The sequence below is a fragment of the Puma concolor genome, chromosome D1, assembly GCF_028749965.1.
Source record: "Puma concolor isolate L17-30 chromosome D1, mPumCon1.1.hap2, whole genome shotgun sequence".
NCBI classification, from domain to species: Eukaryota; Metazoa; Chordata; class Mammalia; order Carnivora; family Felidae; genus Puma; species Puma concolor.
This window is the reverse complement of record NC_141676.1, coordinates 45,640,849-45,653,924: the sequence shown is the minus strand read 5'-3', so window position 1 is coordinate 45,653,924 and position 13,076 is coordinate 45,640,849. Positions and strand designations below refer to the sequence as shown.

At 49.4% G+C, this 13,076-nt stretch overlaps 1 protein-coding gene across 4 annotated transcripts in view; it reads left to right on the top strand.

The window, feature by feature from the left end:
* Nucleotides 1–3,048: 3,048 nt before the first annotated feature.
* The window catches only part of SPON1 (spondin 1), a 261,347-nt gene continuing 251,319 nt past the window's right edge, over nt 3,049–13,076 (top strand). For 2 of the 4 annotated variants that reach the window (XM_086677913.1, XM_025928387.2), the window contains exon 1: nt 3,049–3,523. In XM_086677913.1, the coding sequence (XP_086534039.1) occupies nt 3,286–3,523 (238 nt within the window). In that variant the 5' untranslated portion in view covers nt 3,049–3,285. The remainder of the gene's footprint in view (nt 3,524–13,076) is intronic. The other 2 variants (XR_015240990.1, XR_015240989.1) reach the window with 1 other exon arrangement.

Here is a 13,076-nt window from a genome sequence, read left to right as displayed (position 1 = left end):
CCAGGCAGAGAGAATGGCACAGGCACAAGCTCCCAGTACTGAAAAGCCCTGGGGGGCTGGAGCCCATGACCAAAGGGGTTGTAGATTCAGGAGGGCATTGGAGGTCATGCTGAAGATTCTGGTCTTTGTTCCGAGAGCCACAAAAAGCCACTGAAAAGGGATTTTAACCTTGGGATTGACATTCAAATCTGCATTTGCAAAAGGATCTTTCAGGCTTCAGTGCAGACAGCATATCGGAGGGGAATAGGAACGGACATGGGCAGCCCAATTACGAGGTCGAGAGATGGAGACAACTCGGACTGGTGTGGTGGCAGAGGAGATGGAGAGAAGTGGCCAGATTCAAGAGGTAGTTAGAAGATGGAACTCCGTGATGAATCGGACGTGTGGGGGAGAGAACAGGGGTCTGACGTGACGGCAGAGTTGGGTTGGGGAAATCTAACTTGGGTAGTGGCATTGGAGCTTGACGATGGGCTGCTGAGAGCCTGTCAGCCTGGATGATGAGGTCAACACCATGAAGTGGGAGGAAGCCCATTTTGGTGTCAGTGAGGACTGTTTCAAATCTTGCTTCTTTTCCCTTTCTTAGCTGTGGCGCCTCGACAGGTGATTTTATAGGCCCCTAATTTGGGAAATGAGGCGGGAGGGGACATGGGCCTCCTACCTGACATGGTTTTCTTGTCAATGTTTAATAAAAAATTAACTCTTACATCCCTTCCTGCTCCTTACCCCGTCCACTGCCATGTTGGATTTTAATATGTTGATATAGAAGAAAAGACACTAAAGAGCACATGTTTGGGTTACTGGACATACAGTAAGATCTGTAAAGACAGAAGCCACATTTTATTCATCTCTGTATATTCATTCCTGTCCTCTGAGATAAAATCTCACAAAACACTTTTTTTTTGTTTGTAACATATATCACAATCATAATTTGAAAAGATTCTGTAACTGTGTATTTAATATTTGCTTTCCCACTGGATGGTAAGATCCACAAAGACAGGTAATAAGTCTGTCTTGTGTGCCAGCACTGAACACATGGACGGCCTTCGACATGAATGAATGAATGAATGAATGAATGAAGTTTTGTTCCCTGTGATGCCCACTGCTCAGCACAGACTTGGCCTCATATCTACACTCAACAAAAGGATGCTGGATGACTTAGACTATGCACCATGGAATCTAGCATGAGCTCTGAGCTAGTGATACGGGAGATAGTTCGCTCAGGACACAGACGTGAATCTGAGCAGCACCTCTGTAAAGGAGGGCTAACCAGCTGGATCAGGTGTTGTTGGGGGTCAGGGAAGGCCAGGGCTGAGAAAAGAGCATAATTGGCTTCAGCAAGGGGGCACTCTTGGGTGACTTCTGAGAGAAGGTGTCCAGTTAAAAATGGCAGTGGGAGTCCCAGGACGAGGACTGAGAAGTGAGTGGGCAGGTGCGGGAGGCATGGAGACCTCCAATGCAGATGGTTCCCCTGGGCTGTTTGTTAGTGATGTCAAAGAGAAAAACCTGACCTGGAAAGCAAAGGAGATTGCTTTTTAAGTGTAGGCTGTTAAGATGTGTTGACTTCCCGGGGAGAGGAGGAGAGGTAACCAAAACTTCTGAAAGCACCTGTGGAGGGATGCTTGCACACAGTGAGGGGAGGCAGTGGGCTTAAGGCATCTCCCAGGTGGGTCTGGTCTTCCTTCTGTGGTACCCAGGACCAGCCCAGACCTACCCCTTGAGGAGGTGGGTGTGTATATGGAGTTGGGGGCGGGGGGAGACTGAAGGCTAGGCCAGGTGTTTTAAATTTTTTTTAACGTTTATTCATTTTTGAGAGAGGGAGTCAGAGTGCGAGCGGGGGAGGGGCAGAGAGAGAGGGAGACACAGAATCTGAAGAAGGCTCCAGGCTCTGAGCTGTCTAGCCCAACATGGGGCTTGAATCCATGAACTGTGAGATCATGACCTGAGCCGAAGTCCTACGTTCAACCGACTCAGCCATCTACGCGCCCCTACCAGGTGCTTTATATGGGACATTTCTTTGGACTCTAGCACCCCCTACAGGAAGGGTGTATTAGCCTGTAGGCACACACACACCCTCCAGAGCGAGAAACTTAAGGTTGGAGAGACAAAATAACTCGCCAACATCTCACATCGGGTGAATGACACAACTAAGGTTTGATTCCAGTTTGTCTCCAGGGAAACACCGGGAGAGATTCCTGCACCTGGGCCTTTTCCTGGTGCCTCAGGCTCAGTTCCTCTCTAAAAATCAGTCACCGGGGACAAAAATCTAAGCCAAGAAAACACAGGCTTTTCTTTGAACCATTTGAAACTCCTTTCTAGGCCTAGATGAGGACTTTCCTGGGCCTTAGGCATTTCTGTCCTTGGGGTCTCCTTCCTTCATAAAACAACAGTAAACGTTATATTTTATGACTGTGTAGGTGTAAATAGAAATATATTGATATTATATATAACATTTTATTAGCCCTAAATGTTTTTTCCTTCTGATTTTAAAGAAAATATTTTCAGGAGTCTCCAAAAATATTACAGGCCGTAGGCGCTGTGCCTACTGGGCGCAGGTGGATGAGTCATGCTGCTCATTTCTCATCCTCCAGTCCGACCTGTTCCAAAAGAGCAGTAGAGTCAGTCGTGGCATCCAACCCCGCCTTAATTGGTCGGCTGCAGGCCTCAGTTTGCTCATCTGTAAAATGAGTGAAATTACTGTCACGTTTGTCGTGTGCAGGGAGAGCGTAGCAGATGAACAGATACCCTGAGCCAACCACCCAGCATATTGGTAGGCACAAAGTAGGTGCGCAACAAAAGTTAGTTTGCCGTCTTTCTCTCCTAGGAGCCCTCTACTCCGCAGGGTGCAAAGGTGTAGCTGGGGTTGGGGCAGCAGCCTTCCTGGTGGCGGGACAGATCCCGCAGTGTCCCTGTGCCTTATGATATCCTCGCCAGACCCTGGGAATCTAGCGTCGCAAAATCAACACCGCCGCGCCGCTAATCGCCAGCTCGGAAACAAAACAGCGCTGCGCTCGGGGATCTGGGCAAAATCAGCCCGCCCTCCTCCCCCTCCGCCGCCGCCCTCCCTTCCTCGCGCGGCTCTGCTCGCTCAGCTCAGCTCAGCTCAGCGCGGCGCAGCTCGGCAGCCGCCAAGCCGAGACCCGCACGGTCTCCCGGTCGCCAGCGCCGGCTCCGAGCTCCCGCTCCCCGCCCGGGCTCCGCCTGGTCTCGCTTCCACGGGGACCCCTTCGGGCAGGAGTCGCGTGGCGAGGGCCGGCGGCAGCGGCACAAAGTTGGACGCCCGCGAGGATGAGGCTGTCCCCGGCGCCCCTGAGGCTGAGCCGGAGTCCAGCGCTGCTGGCCCTGGCACTGCCCCTGGCCGCGGCGCTGGCCTTCTCCGACGAGACCCTGGACAAAGTGCCCAAGTCGGAGGGCTACTGCAGCCGCATCCTGCGCGCCCAGGGAACGCGGCGCGAGGGCTACACCGAGTTCAGCCTCCGCGTGGAGGGCGACCCCGACTTCTACAAGCCGGGAATCAGCTACCGTGGTAAGTGGCCCGGCATGGAGCTAGGGGCGCGGGACCCGGCCCCCGGAAGGGCGCCGACCGCGCGGTGCCGGAGGAGGGCGCACGGTCCCGGGGCGCACGGTGCCGGCACAGCCCGGCGAGGGCCCTGTGTCCTGCCTGCCCTCAGCCCCTCTCGCCGCGAGCTCCGCGCCGCTCCCGGGCCAGCGTCCAGGGCCGTCGCGGGGGTCGTAGCCAGGCTGGGCAGCCCCATCTCCGACGCGCGGTTCTCGGGCGTGGGCTGCAGCTGAGCGACGCGCCACGCCAGCCTGGCTGGGAGGGAACCTGGCTTCTCCCCCGGCCCGCTCCGGGAGAGCAGTGAAAACCCGCCTTCCTCCAGATCCGCCGCTGGAGCGGAGGGAAGCCTGGTGTCTCCCAGTCGGATCCCAGGCAAGGTGGGGAACTGACTTTCCCCTCTCCCATCCCTGAAGGGGAGGATACCAGTTTCTCCCAGACGGGCCCCAGGCGGGGTGGTCACTGCCGCTTCCTTGGACAAATGCCTTCAGGAAAAGGGACTTCTCCCTTGACTGGTCGTGGGGCACGGGGAGGAGGGGAGGAAGAGTCTGAAGCTTTCGTAAGGGTCCCCGGGAAGAACTCCAAATTATTCTCCGATGGTCCCAGGCGGGGGAGAAGAGTGTGGATTTTTAGGACAGGCTCCCAATGGAACGGGCCTCCAAGGAGCTGTGGGTGGGTTCGGAGAGGGAAGCGAAACCCGGTGAAGTCGGAAAGGGAAGCTCACATTCCCGAGGCCTGCTCCCTGGAGGCCGGGGACCCTTGCTCCAGCCACCCCGAGGCTCCACGCCGCGGAGATGTCGCGCATACGCTCCTTCGCGGAGCGCTGGCTTTAGGGAGTGCGGGGAGGGAATGTCCCGGCAGGTGAGCGCCTCCTGGGCAGGAGCGCCGCTCGACCCGCGCAGACCTGAAGACCCCTGACTCCATCCCCACGGCCCACCGCCTCTCTCCGCGGCGGATCGTCTCCCCAGACATCTTTTCCCGGCGCAGAAGCTGCCGTTCTCCAGTTGGGAGACAGGACCTAGGGCAGGAAGGAAGCCCGCCGGGTCTCACCTGGGGTCCCACGGGCGGGGAGTGGCGGGGTGCGTGTTCCCCCGCGCCTCCGTAAGTCAGCTCTGGTGCCTAGCAGGGAAGAGAGGGTCTTGGGGGGCAGCTGGTGGGCCCGCAGCCGCCGCCCTTGCATCCCCGCCTTCCGGGTTCCCAGAGGCTGCGGGAGGAAGCGGTTGGAGAACACTGGAGAAAGTTTGGGCCACTGTCAGCGGGCGCCAGGGCCACGCAGGCCACCGTAAGCAGGGGCTACCCATCTCAGAACCCTTCTCGCGGTTTCCCGGGATCGTGTCCCCGACTTTGTCCACCTGGCTTCCCGGCGCCCCCCGCACGTGGCGGCGCTCAGCGCGTGGCGAGGAGCCCCTCTGACCCCCGCGCACCGGCCCGCGGGACCCTCGGTACAGCGCGGGGAAGGAACCCCCGGCCCAGCCCGGGAGGGAGCGGGCGGGGTGGAGGGGCTGCGGGTGTGGCCACAGCTTTTCTGAGGGGCTGGGAACAGCCAGTCCTCTCCGTGGACCGGAGGAAGGCGGGCGGAACCCTTTTGGTCTCTTGAGGGAGGCCTCACCAAAACCGAGGATCCGGGTTCCCTGGGGAAACAGCCCAAGCTCCACGTGGCAGGGAAGGAGGCGGCTTTAGAGTAAGATGGGCTTGGTTTTAGTAGCTTGTGTGACCTTGTGCAAGTCCTTTCATTTCTCTGAGCTTATTTCCCAGCGGTGTAAGTAGCTGTTTGTCCAACCTCTGTGGTGGTTGTAGCGAATACGTGAGTTGACAAAGAGGAGTGTGCCTGAGGTCCCCAATACGTGTTAGTTTGAGTTGGATATGAGGCCCTTATTGGTTTAATAACGGAGGGATGTGCCTGCCTAGTCATTTGTTTTTGGTGTGTGTGTGTGTGTGTGTGTGTGTGTGTGTGTGTGTGTGTGTGTGTTTAAAAGTGGTGTTCTCAGCACTCTAATTCAGTCTACTAGTGAATGGTGGCTGAGTCCTCGTGAATTAATGGAATGAGTGAATGAATGATTTCTCCATACTGGGAGCCTCACCTAAGATTGTTCTTACTGTGAGCCCAAGAAGATATTTTTAGATGATTTAGGCAAGTCTGGGGCCACACCAAGTGTCCTACCAGCCGTTTCTTCCCATACAAATCCTCCCTGATGGCCTGAGCACTGGCTGCAGGTACCCCAGCACTGGGGAGGAGGGGCCCCTGGTATTCACCAGAACACAGAGGCTCCTGCTTCCAGAGTGTCCATGGCCAGTAGGTGAGAACCGAGACTAGGGGAGAGAGAGAGCTCTAGACTTTTACCCTACAGGTGGTTCCAGCCTACACATTAGACTTTCAGACTGTGACACCCCCACTCAGGCTGTTGGCCGGCAATCCCCATTTCTCCCTTCTGGTGGCTAAGAGATCATGGAAGGAAGATATTACGGAAACCGTGCTCCCAGCCTTCTGAGTAAATACCCTGAGATTAGCAAACCTGGTTCCGCCACTCAAAGTTAGGAAGAGGGCGCTGGCCTAGTTTGTGACATTTTCTGTTGGCTTATACTCTCTTAGAATAATCATGTTAAAGGTAAATCTAATGCATTCTGTTCAGGGTATTGACTTAGGGCCGTGGAAGTTAACATTCCCCTGGTGTTCTGCTTGCTTCTTTTATTTTTTTCTTGAGGCCCCCTCACAAGCCTTGGAATCAATGGCTTGTTTTCCTGCCTGGAATCTTTATCCCCACAATTCCAGCTCATCCCTGAATAGCTTCTGCTCTCTATGTCCCCCACCCCAGTATCTCCTTTAGATGTTCTACACTGGATTATGATGGTCACTGTTAACACACACACACACACACACACACACACACACACACACACACACACACACACGCTTTCTTCTCAACAGCCAGGATCCCATTGAGATGATTATTCAGCTTTTTCCAAGTTGCTAGTGCTATATGGACTTCCTTCTCTCTCCCACCGCTTCTCTCTCCCCTCCCTCCCTCTTCCCCCTGTCCCCCCTCCCTTGGCAATAACTGTGCTTTAGAAAAGCTCTGAAAGGCCTGCTCTGTTTCTGACCATGGTCTCCTTTGACAAGGAGATTACAGTGATTAAAAATAACAAGTTGAGGATCCTCAAGGGGCTTCCCTGATAGGACGACAATTTGCAGGACTAGCCATTCCCAGATCACAATTTCAAGCCAAATAGAAGAAAATCAGCTGAAATGTTGAAGAATTGATTGAAAATAAAAGAGGCCCTTTTGTCTGACTAAAGATCTGTTTATTAGGAAAATAAAGCCAGACCCTGGCTAATGAGAGTGGCTTTTCCTAGATGCTCTTTAAAGGGAAATTTCAAGGAACTTGATGGGAAAAGAATGTCCAGTCGAGATTTCAAAAGCTTGTCCAACTTCAAGCATAATTGGGGGATTTATTCTAAACTGTGAGGTTTGGAGACCTCCAAAGCTGCTCGGCCTTCTCGTTCTTTGTCCCACTCTGGGCTGCACAATGCCACAGGACTGTGTGTCCCGGAGAGCCCCACCTCAGTCTGGCAGAAAGGGCACAGGCTTTGATGTTTGACTTCTGTTCAGTCATATATTCGCTGTGTGACCGTAGGCAGGCCACTTCACCTCTCTGAGCTAGAACTTCTCCAGCTGTGAAATGAGAGTGCTCCCCCACCCCTTACAGTGTTGCTGTGGGAGTCAGGAATAATCTATGTTAAAGAAAAAAAGCTGTCATAGAGTAGGTGCTTAAAAAAAATACACATTATAAGATGATTATTTTGGAAATAGAAAAATACTTGGCAGAAACACTGGATGAGACATGGTGTTAAATACTTCCTACTCATCTCACTTATTCTTTCCAGTACTTTGAGGCAGCTTATTATGATTCTTATTTTACAGATGAGAAGACCAAGTCTCAGAGAGGTTTCATAACTTGCCCATGAACCACACAGCTGGTAATCATTGGAGTCAGGATACAAACTAAGGGATGTCTGACTCCTAAATCTGTTCCCTTAACCAGTCTCCTGTATTGACACACGAAAATGAACAGGGAATAAAATGAGTTAACTATGGCTGCCCTTGGCATTCTGGATGGTGAGTCTTCACTGAAGGAAAACAGCAACAACAAATCAAGACAATAACTGACATATCTTGGGACACAAAGTCTAAAGCCATGTCTCCTTATTTACATTTGCTTTTTTTCCTTTTTATAGACTTTGGGATTGCGTTTCCTCATAAACTAGAGAACTAATTTAGAAACATGAACAACCTTGTCAATCTTTAGCCAGTTCCTTTTGTTTGTGGGAAAACAGAAACAAATTGGATAGGAAAAAAAAAAAAAAAAACAACCCTAATTTGATTGTTGTTTTATTCTTACACACAAACTTATACGACCAGGCCTACAAAATTAGATGTTCATAAAGTACCTGTGTAGAATTGGAGAATTTTAAACTGGATAAGGTCTTTTAAATAAACTATGTCTAATCTAGTGGCGTTTTTAAAAATTCAGTGCTGCTGCTGATAGTGTAATTAACTATAAGTCGTCCCTCCCACTTCTCTTTTCTTGTATCATTCTCCTCTTTTTTATTATATAACTTTATTTTTTAAACTTGGCCCCCTTTTAAGAAGTATGTAGTTCAAATTGATAATGAAAATTAAAAGAGATTGCTTACTGCTTTGAGTTTCATGAAATGCAAAAAAAAAAAAAAAAAAAATCAAAACATACCAAAAAATGAAAGCATGTCAAATAGGGATTTTTCAGGGTTTAAAATTTGGGTGCTCCTCCATACACACTGCTGACTCAGCTGGAACAGCAGGATGTAATTGCTGATAAGTTCACATACATGGGCTGGCATGTCAAGAACTTTTCACTATTGCTCTCCATTTGCTTGTCATACAGAATGTCAGATGCAGGTCAATGTTAACTTCTGTGGGGGAGGAAAACCTCTTACCATGTTATATTACTGAAGATATAGGTGAAGCTCATGTCTCACAGAGACCCCAAAATACAGTTTTTTGAAAATAAGAGGTAAATGGGAAGTCCTAGATGATGGCCAGCTTTGCTCCACCGGGTCAACCAGGAACCCAGATTCCTTCTGCTGTGTTGCCCTGTAATCCGCCAGTGCTCTGCTGTCCCATAGACAGCCTGGAGTTACAGCACCTGAAATGTGGCTGGTCCAAATTGAGATGTGCCGTGAGTGTAAGACACACACCGGTGATTGAGAGATAAGGATGGAAGAAAAATAGACTTCTCAATAACTTTTTAAGTGTTTATTTATTTATTTATTTATTTATTTATTTATTTATTTATTTTGAGGGGGGCGGGGAGGGGCCGAAAGAGAGGGAGAGAGAGAATCCCAAGCAGGTTCCACGCTGTCAGTGCAGAGCCTGACACGGGGCTCAATCCCATGAACCCTGAGACCGGGACCTGAGCCGAAATCAAGAGCCAGTCGCTCAACGGACTGAGCCACCCAGGTGCCCCTCAATAATTTTTTTGGCATTGATTCCATATTGAAGTGGTAATTGTATATATTGGCTTAAGTAAAATATATTGTTAAAATTAATTTTACTTGTTTTACATTTGTTCCTACTGGATACTTGTTAACAAATACAGTGAATTTCACCTGCCGGGAGCTTATTTTCTGGACAGTACTGTTGTAGGGTGTTCTCATCAGAGCCGTTACAGCCAGCTCACTGCCAACACATGTGAGTTTCAGTCAGTGTGCAGGGGGGAAAGGAAGTAGAGGGCAAGCAGCTTTCTTTTGAACGATGTGACCCAGAATTGCACCCAGCACTGCCAAACACACTCCACTGGTAAGGATTTAGATACTTGACCACACCTAGCGGCAAGGGAGCCTGGGAAATAAAGCATTTAGCTAGACAGCCACACGCCCAGCTAAAACTTGGGGAAAGGATTTTTTTTTCCCCAAAAGAATGAAGGTGAAAATGGATTTAAAGGGACAATTAGCTATCTCTGCCACATGTTTTAATGCATAGTCATCTAAAAGCACAGCATTTCATGTCCTCTCATCCAGTAAAAGGTATCTAGATGGTCTTCCCGACAGCATGTAAAGTTTATATACTTGCTAAATGAGTCAGGATGGAAGGAGTGTTAGGGTGTGTGTGTGTGTGGGGGGGGGTATTGATAGGTTTCATACTGAGAGGAGAAAAAAAGGGCCAGTATGTCAGAGTGACCTGTTCTATCTCACCCTCTCCCTCAATAAAGGTGGAAGCTCTAAGGAAAGAAAGGAATAAGGAGGAAGTGGATAAAACAGAAAACAAGAGAGAGAAGAAGGAGGAGGAGGGGTAGAGGGAGGAAGAAGAAGGAAGAAGAAAGGGAGTTGCAGGAAGAAGGAAGAAGGAGGAGGAGGAGGGAAAAGAAATTATAAGAAAAAGAAAAGCTCACAGGGATATATATTCTGAAAGAAAATGAGACAATTTGAGTAGACTGGAGCCCCATCTTACTTGAGGGTTAGATTCAAGAGGCACCATGGAAAGCAAAAAATCATATAAGTCAAAATTATACCTTGGGGTGCCTGGGTGGCTCAGTTGGTTGAGCGTCCGACTTCGGCTCAGGTCACGATCTCATATTTGTGAGTTTGAGCCCCGCGTTGGGCTCTGTGCTGACAGCTCAGAGCCTGAAGCCTGCTTTGGATTCTGTGTCTCCCTCTCTCTCTATGCCCCTCCCCCACTCATGCCCATGCTCATGCTCTGTCTCTCTCTCTCTCTCTCTCTCTCTCTCTCTCTCTCTCTCTCAAAAATAAATAAACATTTAAAGAAATTAAAAATAAAATGATGCCAACAATATTATTCCTTAAAAATCCTTTCAAATTGTATGTCAGTAGGAACATGGGTACTGGATTCAATGTAGCCTCATTCATGTCTCCTTCCAGATAGTTCTGTTAATGAGGAATAGAAGCACACTGACATTTCTTAATAAGTCCAGGACTTCCATTTGCCCCTCCTGCATTGGAAGAGACCAGTGTCCCCTCAATCAAGTAACAGGTAAAACAAGTGGTTTGCTGGTCCTTAACCCCTGACATGACAGGTACAAAATACTCACTGTGATGGAGTGAGGGAATGAGTCCCCTCCCATGCACGCTCAGGCACATGCATGTATTGAATGGGATGGCAAGTGGCCTGAATTATCGAAGGTATCATTTCCTCTAGTTTTCTTCTGACAGTGTGCACTTGTGTGTGATTATACCATAGGCACATCTGCTGGAACACCTACATGTCAGGGAGCTCACCATGTCACATGAAGCCTCCTGTGTGGCTGGTCAGCTCTTGCTGGTATAAATTTCCCCTGTCTACAGGGTGTCTTGGCTGGGCTAGAGATGAGGCTGGGATGGGCAGGTAAGGAATTCCGTGACATCGCCAAGAAGTCCTTGTGAGCTCTATATAGACAAAGCCTCTAACTTGCATGGGATATTCAAAACCGCCATGAAAGGTTCAGGGAAACTTAACAGGGGCCTACGCACCTCTGTGGATTAGCTGAGGCCCAGAAGACCCATGGGAAATAACTCAAACCCTATCTCCCATTGTGGCCCGGACATTTGCAAATATGCCTCATGGACTTTGTGAGACAGCAGAAGGGCAGGGAAAGACTCCAGGCACAAAGCACCATGTGGGGGGGATAGGAGTGTGGGAAGGTGGGCAAACTCGGAGCAGGCCATAAAAATGGGACGGTGATTCTAAGAGCTAGAGGAAGATCTTATAATCCTCCTCCTCCTCCTCTTCCTCGTCTTCCCCTCCCCCTCTTCTCTTTTCCTTCTCCTCCTCATCCTTCTTCATTTTCTTTTCTTCCTGTTCTTTCTCCTCCTTCACCTCGTAGCTGCAACACTACTCTTTGGATTTTCGCTCATTCCCACCCCAGGGCCTTTGTACATGCTCTTCTCCATGACTAGAATGCTCAGCTTTATGTGGCTCACTCCTTGTCTTTTAAGTTTCAGCTCAGATTTTATCCCTTTAAATAGGCTTCTCTGACCACCAATTTATGTTTCCCATTTCTTTTGCCTGATTTCATTTTTATCATAGCCCTTAATCACTCTCTGAAATTATCTTGTTTATCATCTGCCTCCGCAAGCTAGAATATAAGCTTCATGAGAGCAAGCACTGTGTCCTTTCTTGTTTGCCATTTATTTCTAGCACCCAGAACAGTTTGTGGACATGACAGGCACTAAATCTTTATTTGTTGAAAAAAAAAAAAAAAAGTGAAGAATCCTGGTGTGAGATCTGCTAAGAGAGCTAGATGGAAGCAAGAGAAAGTGTTTCTCTCTCAGCCAGAGAATTGAGACCAGGGATGGGGACCAAAGGCAAGGAGCTCCAGGTGGAGGCAGCAGAGAGAAGAGATGCCCAGTGCCCTGGGGGCATTGGCTGGAGGTTGAGGGCAGACAGATGGCTGGTCCCAGGTAAAGACTATTGAGGGGCGCCTGGGTGGCTCAGTCGGTTGAGCGGTTGAGCGTCCGACTTCAGCTCAGGTCATGATCTCCCACTCCATGAGTTCAAGCCCCGCGTCAGGCTCTGTGCTGACAGCTCAGAGCCTGGAGCCTGCTTCGGATTCTGTGTCTCCCTCTCTCTCTGCCCCTCCCCTGCTCATGCTTTGTCTCTCTCTGTCTCAAAAATGAGTAAAAACATTTAAAAAATAAAAAAAAATTAAAAAAAAGACTATTGAGAGGAAGGAGATCAGCATGGTGAAAAGCTGGGTCATTGATGGTTCAGAGGTGAAGAGCAGGACAATCGGCAAAAGGGCAAAGGGAAGGGGCTCCCAGCTTCAGACACTGGCTTTGATTGAATGGAGAAGAGAGCAGAGAGGATTATTGATCAATCAAACTTTGACACCAATTATTAAGTGACTTTCCCTGGAATCAGCACTTCGTGGGGTCATTTGTGCGGTGTCCAAACCTAGCTATGCTTCAGAATCACTTGGAAAGTGTAAAACAAACAAACTAACCGCAGCTTCACTGGACCCACCCCCAACAAAGAGCTGGATTCCAGAAATCTATAATCCCTCTCTCTCTTTTTTTTTTTTCTTTAAAACAAGATGAGGACAGAGAAATACAAATCAAAACCACACTCCGATATCACCTCACGCCAGTCAGGGTGGCCAAAATGAACAAATCAGGAGACTATAGATGTTGGACAGGATGTGGAGAAACGGGAACCCTCTTGCACTGTTGGTGGGAATGCAAACTGGTGCAGCCGCTCTGGAAAGCAGTGTGGAGGTTCCTCAGAAAATCAAAAATAGACCTACCCTATGACCCAGCAGTAGCACTGCTAGGAATTTACCCAAGGGATACAGGAGTACTGATGCATAGGGGCACTTGTACCTCAATGTTTATAGCAGCACTCTCAACAATAGCCAAATGATGGAAAGAGCCTAAATGTCCATCAACTGATGAATGGATAAAGAAATTGTGGTTTATATACACAATGGAGTACTACGTGGCAATGAGAAAGAATGAAATATGGCCCTTTGTAGCAACATGGATGGAACTGGAGAGT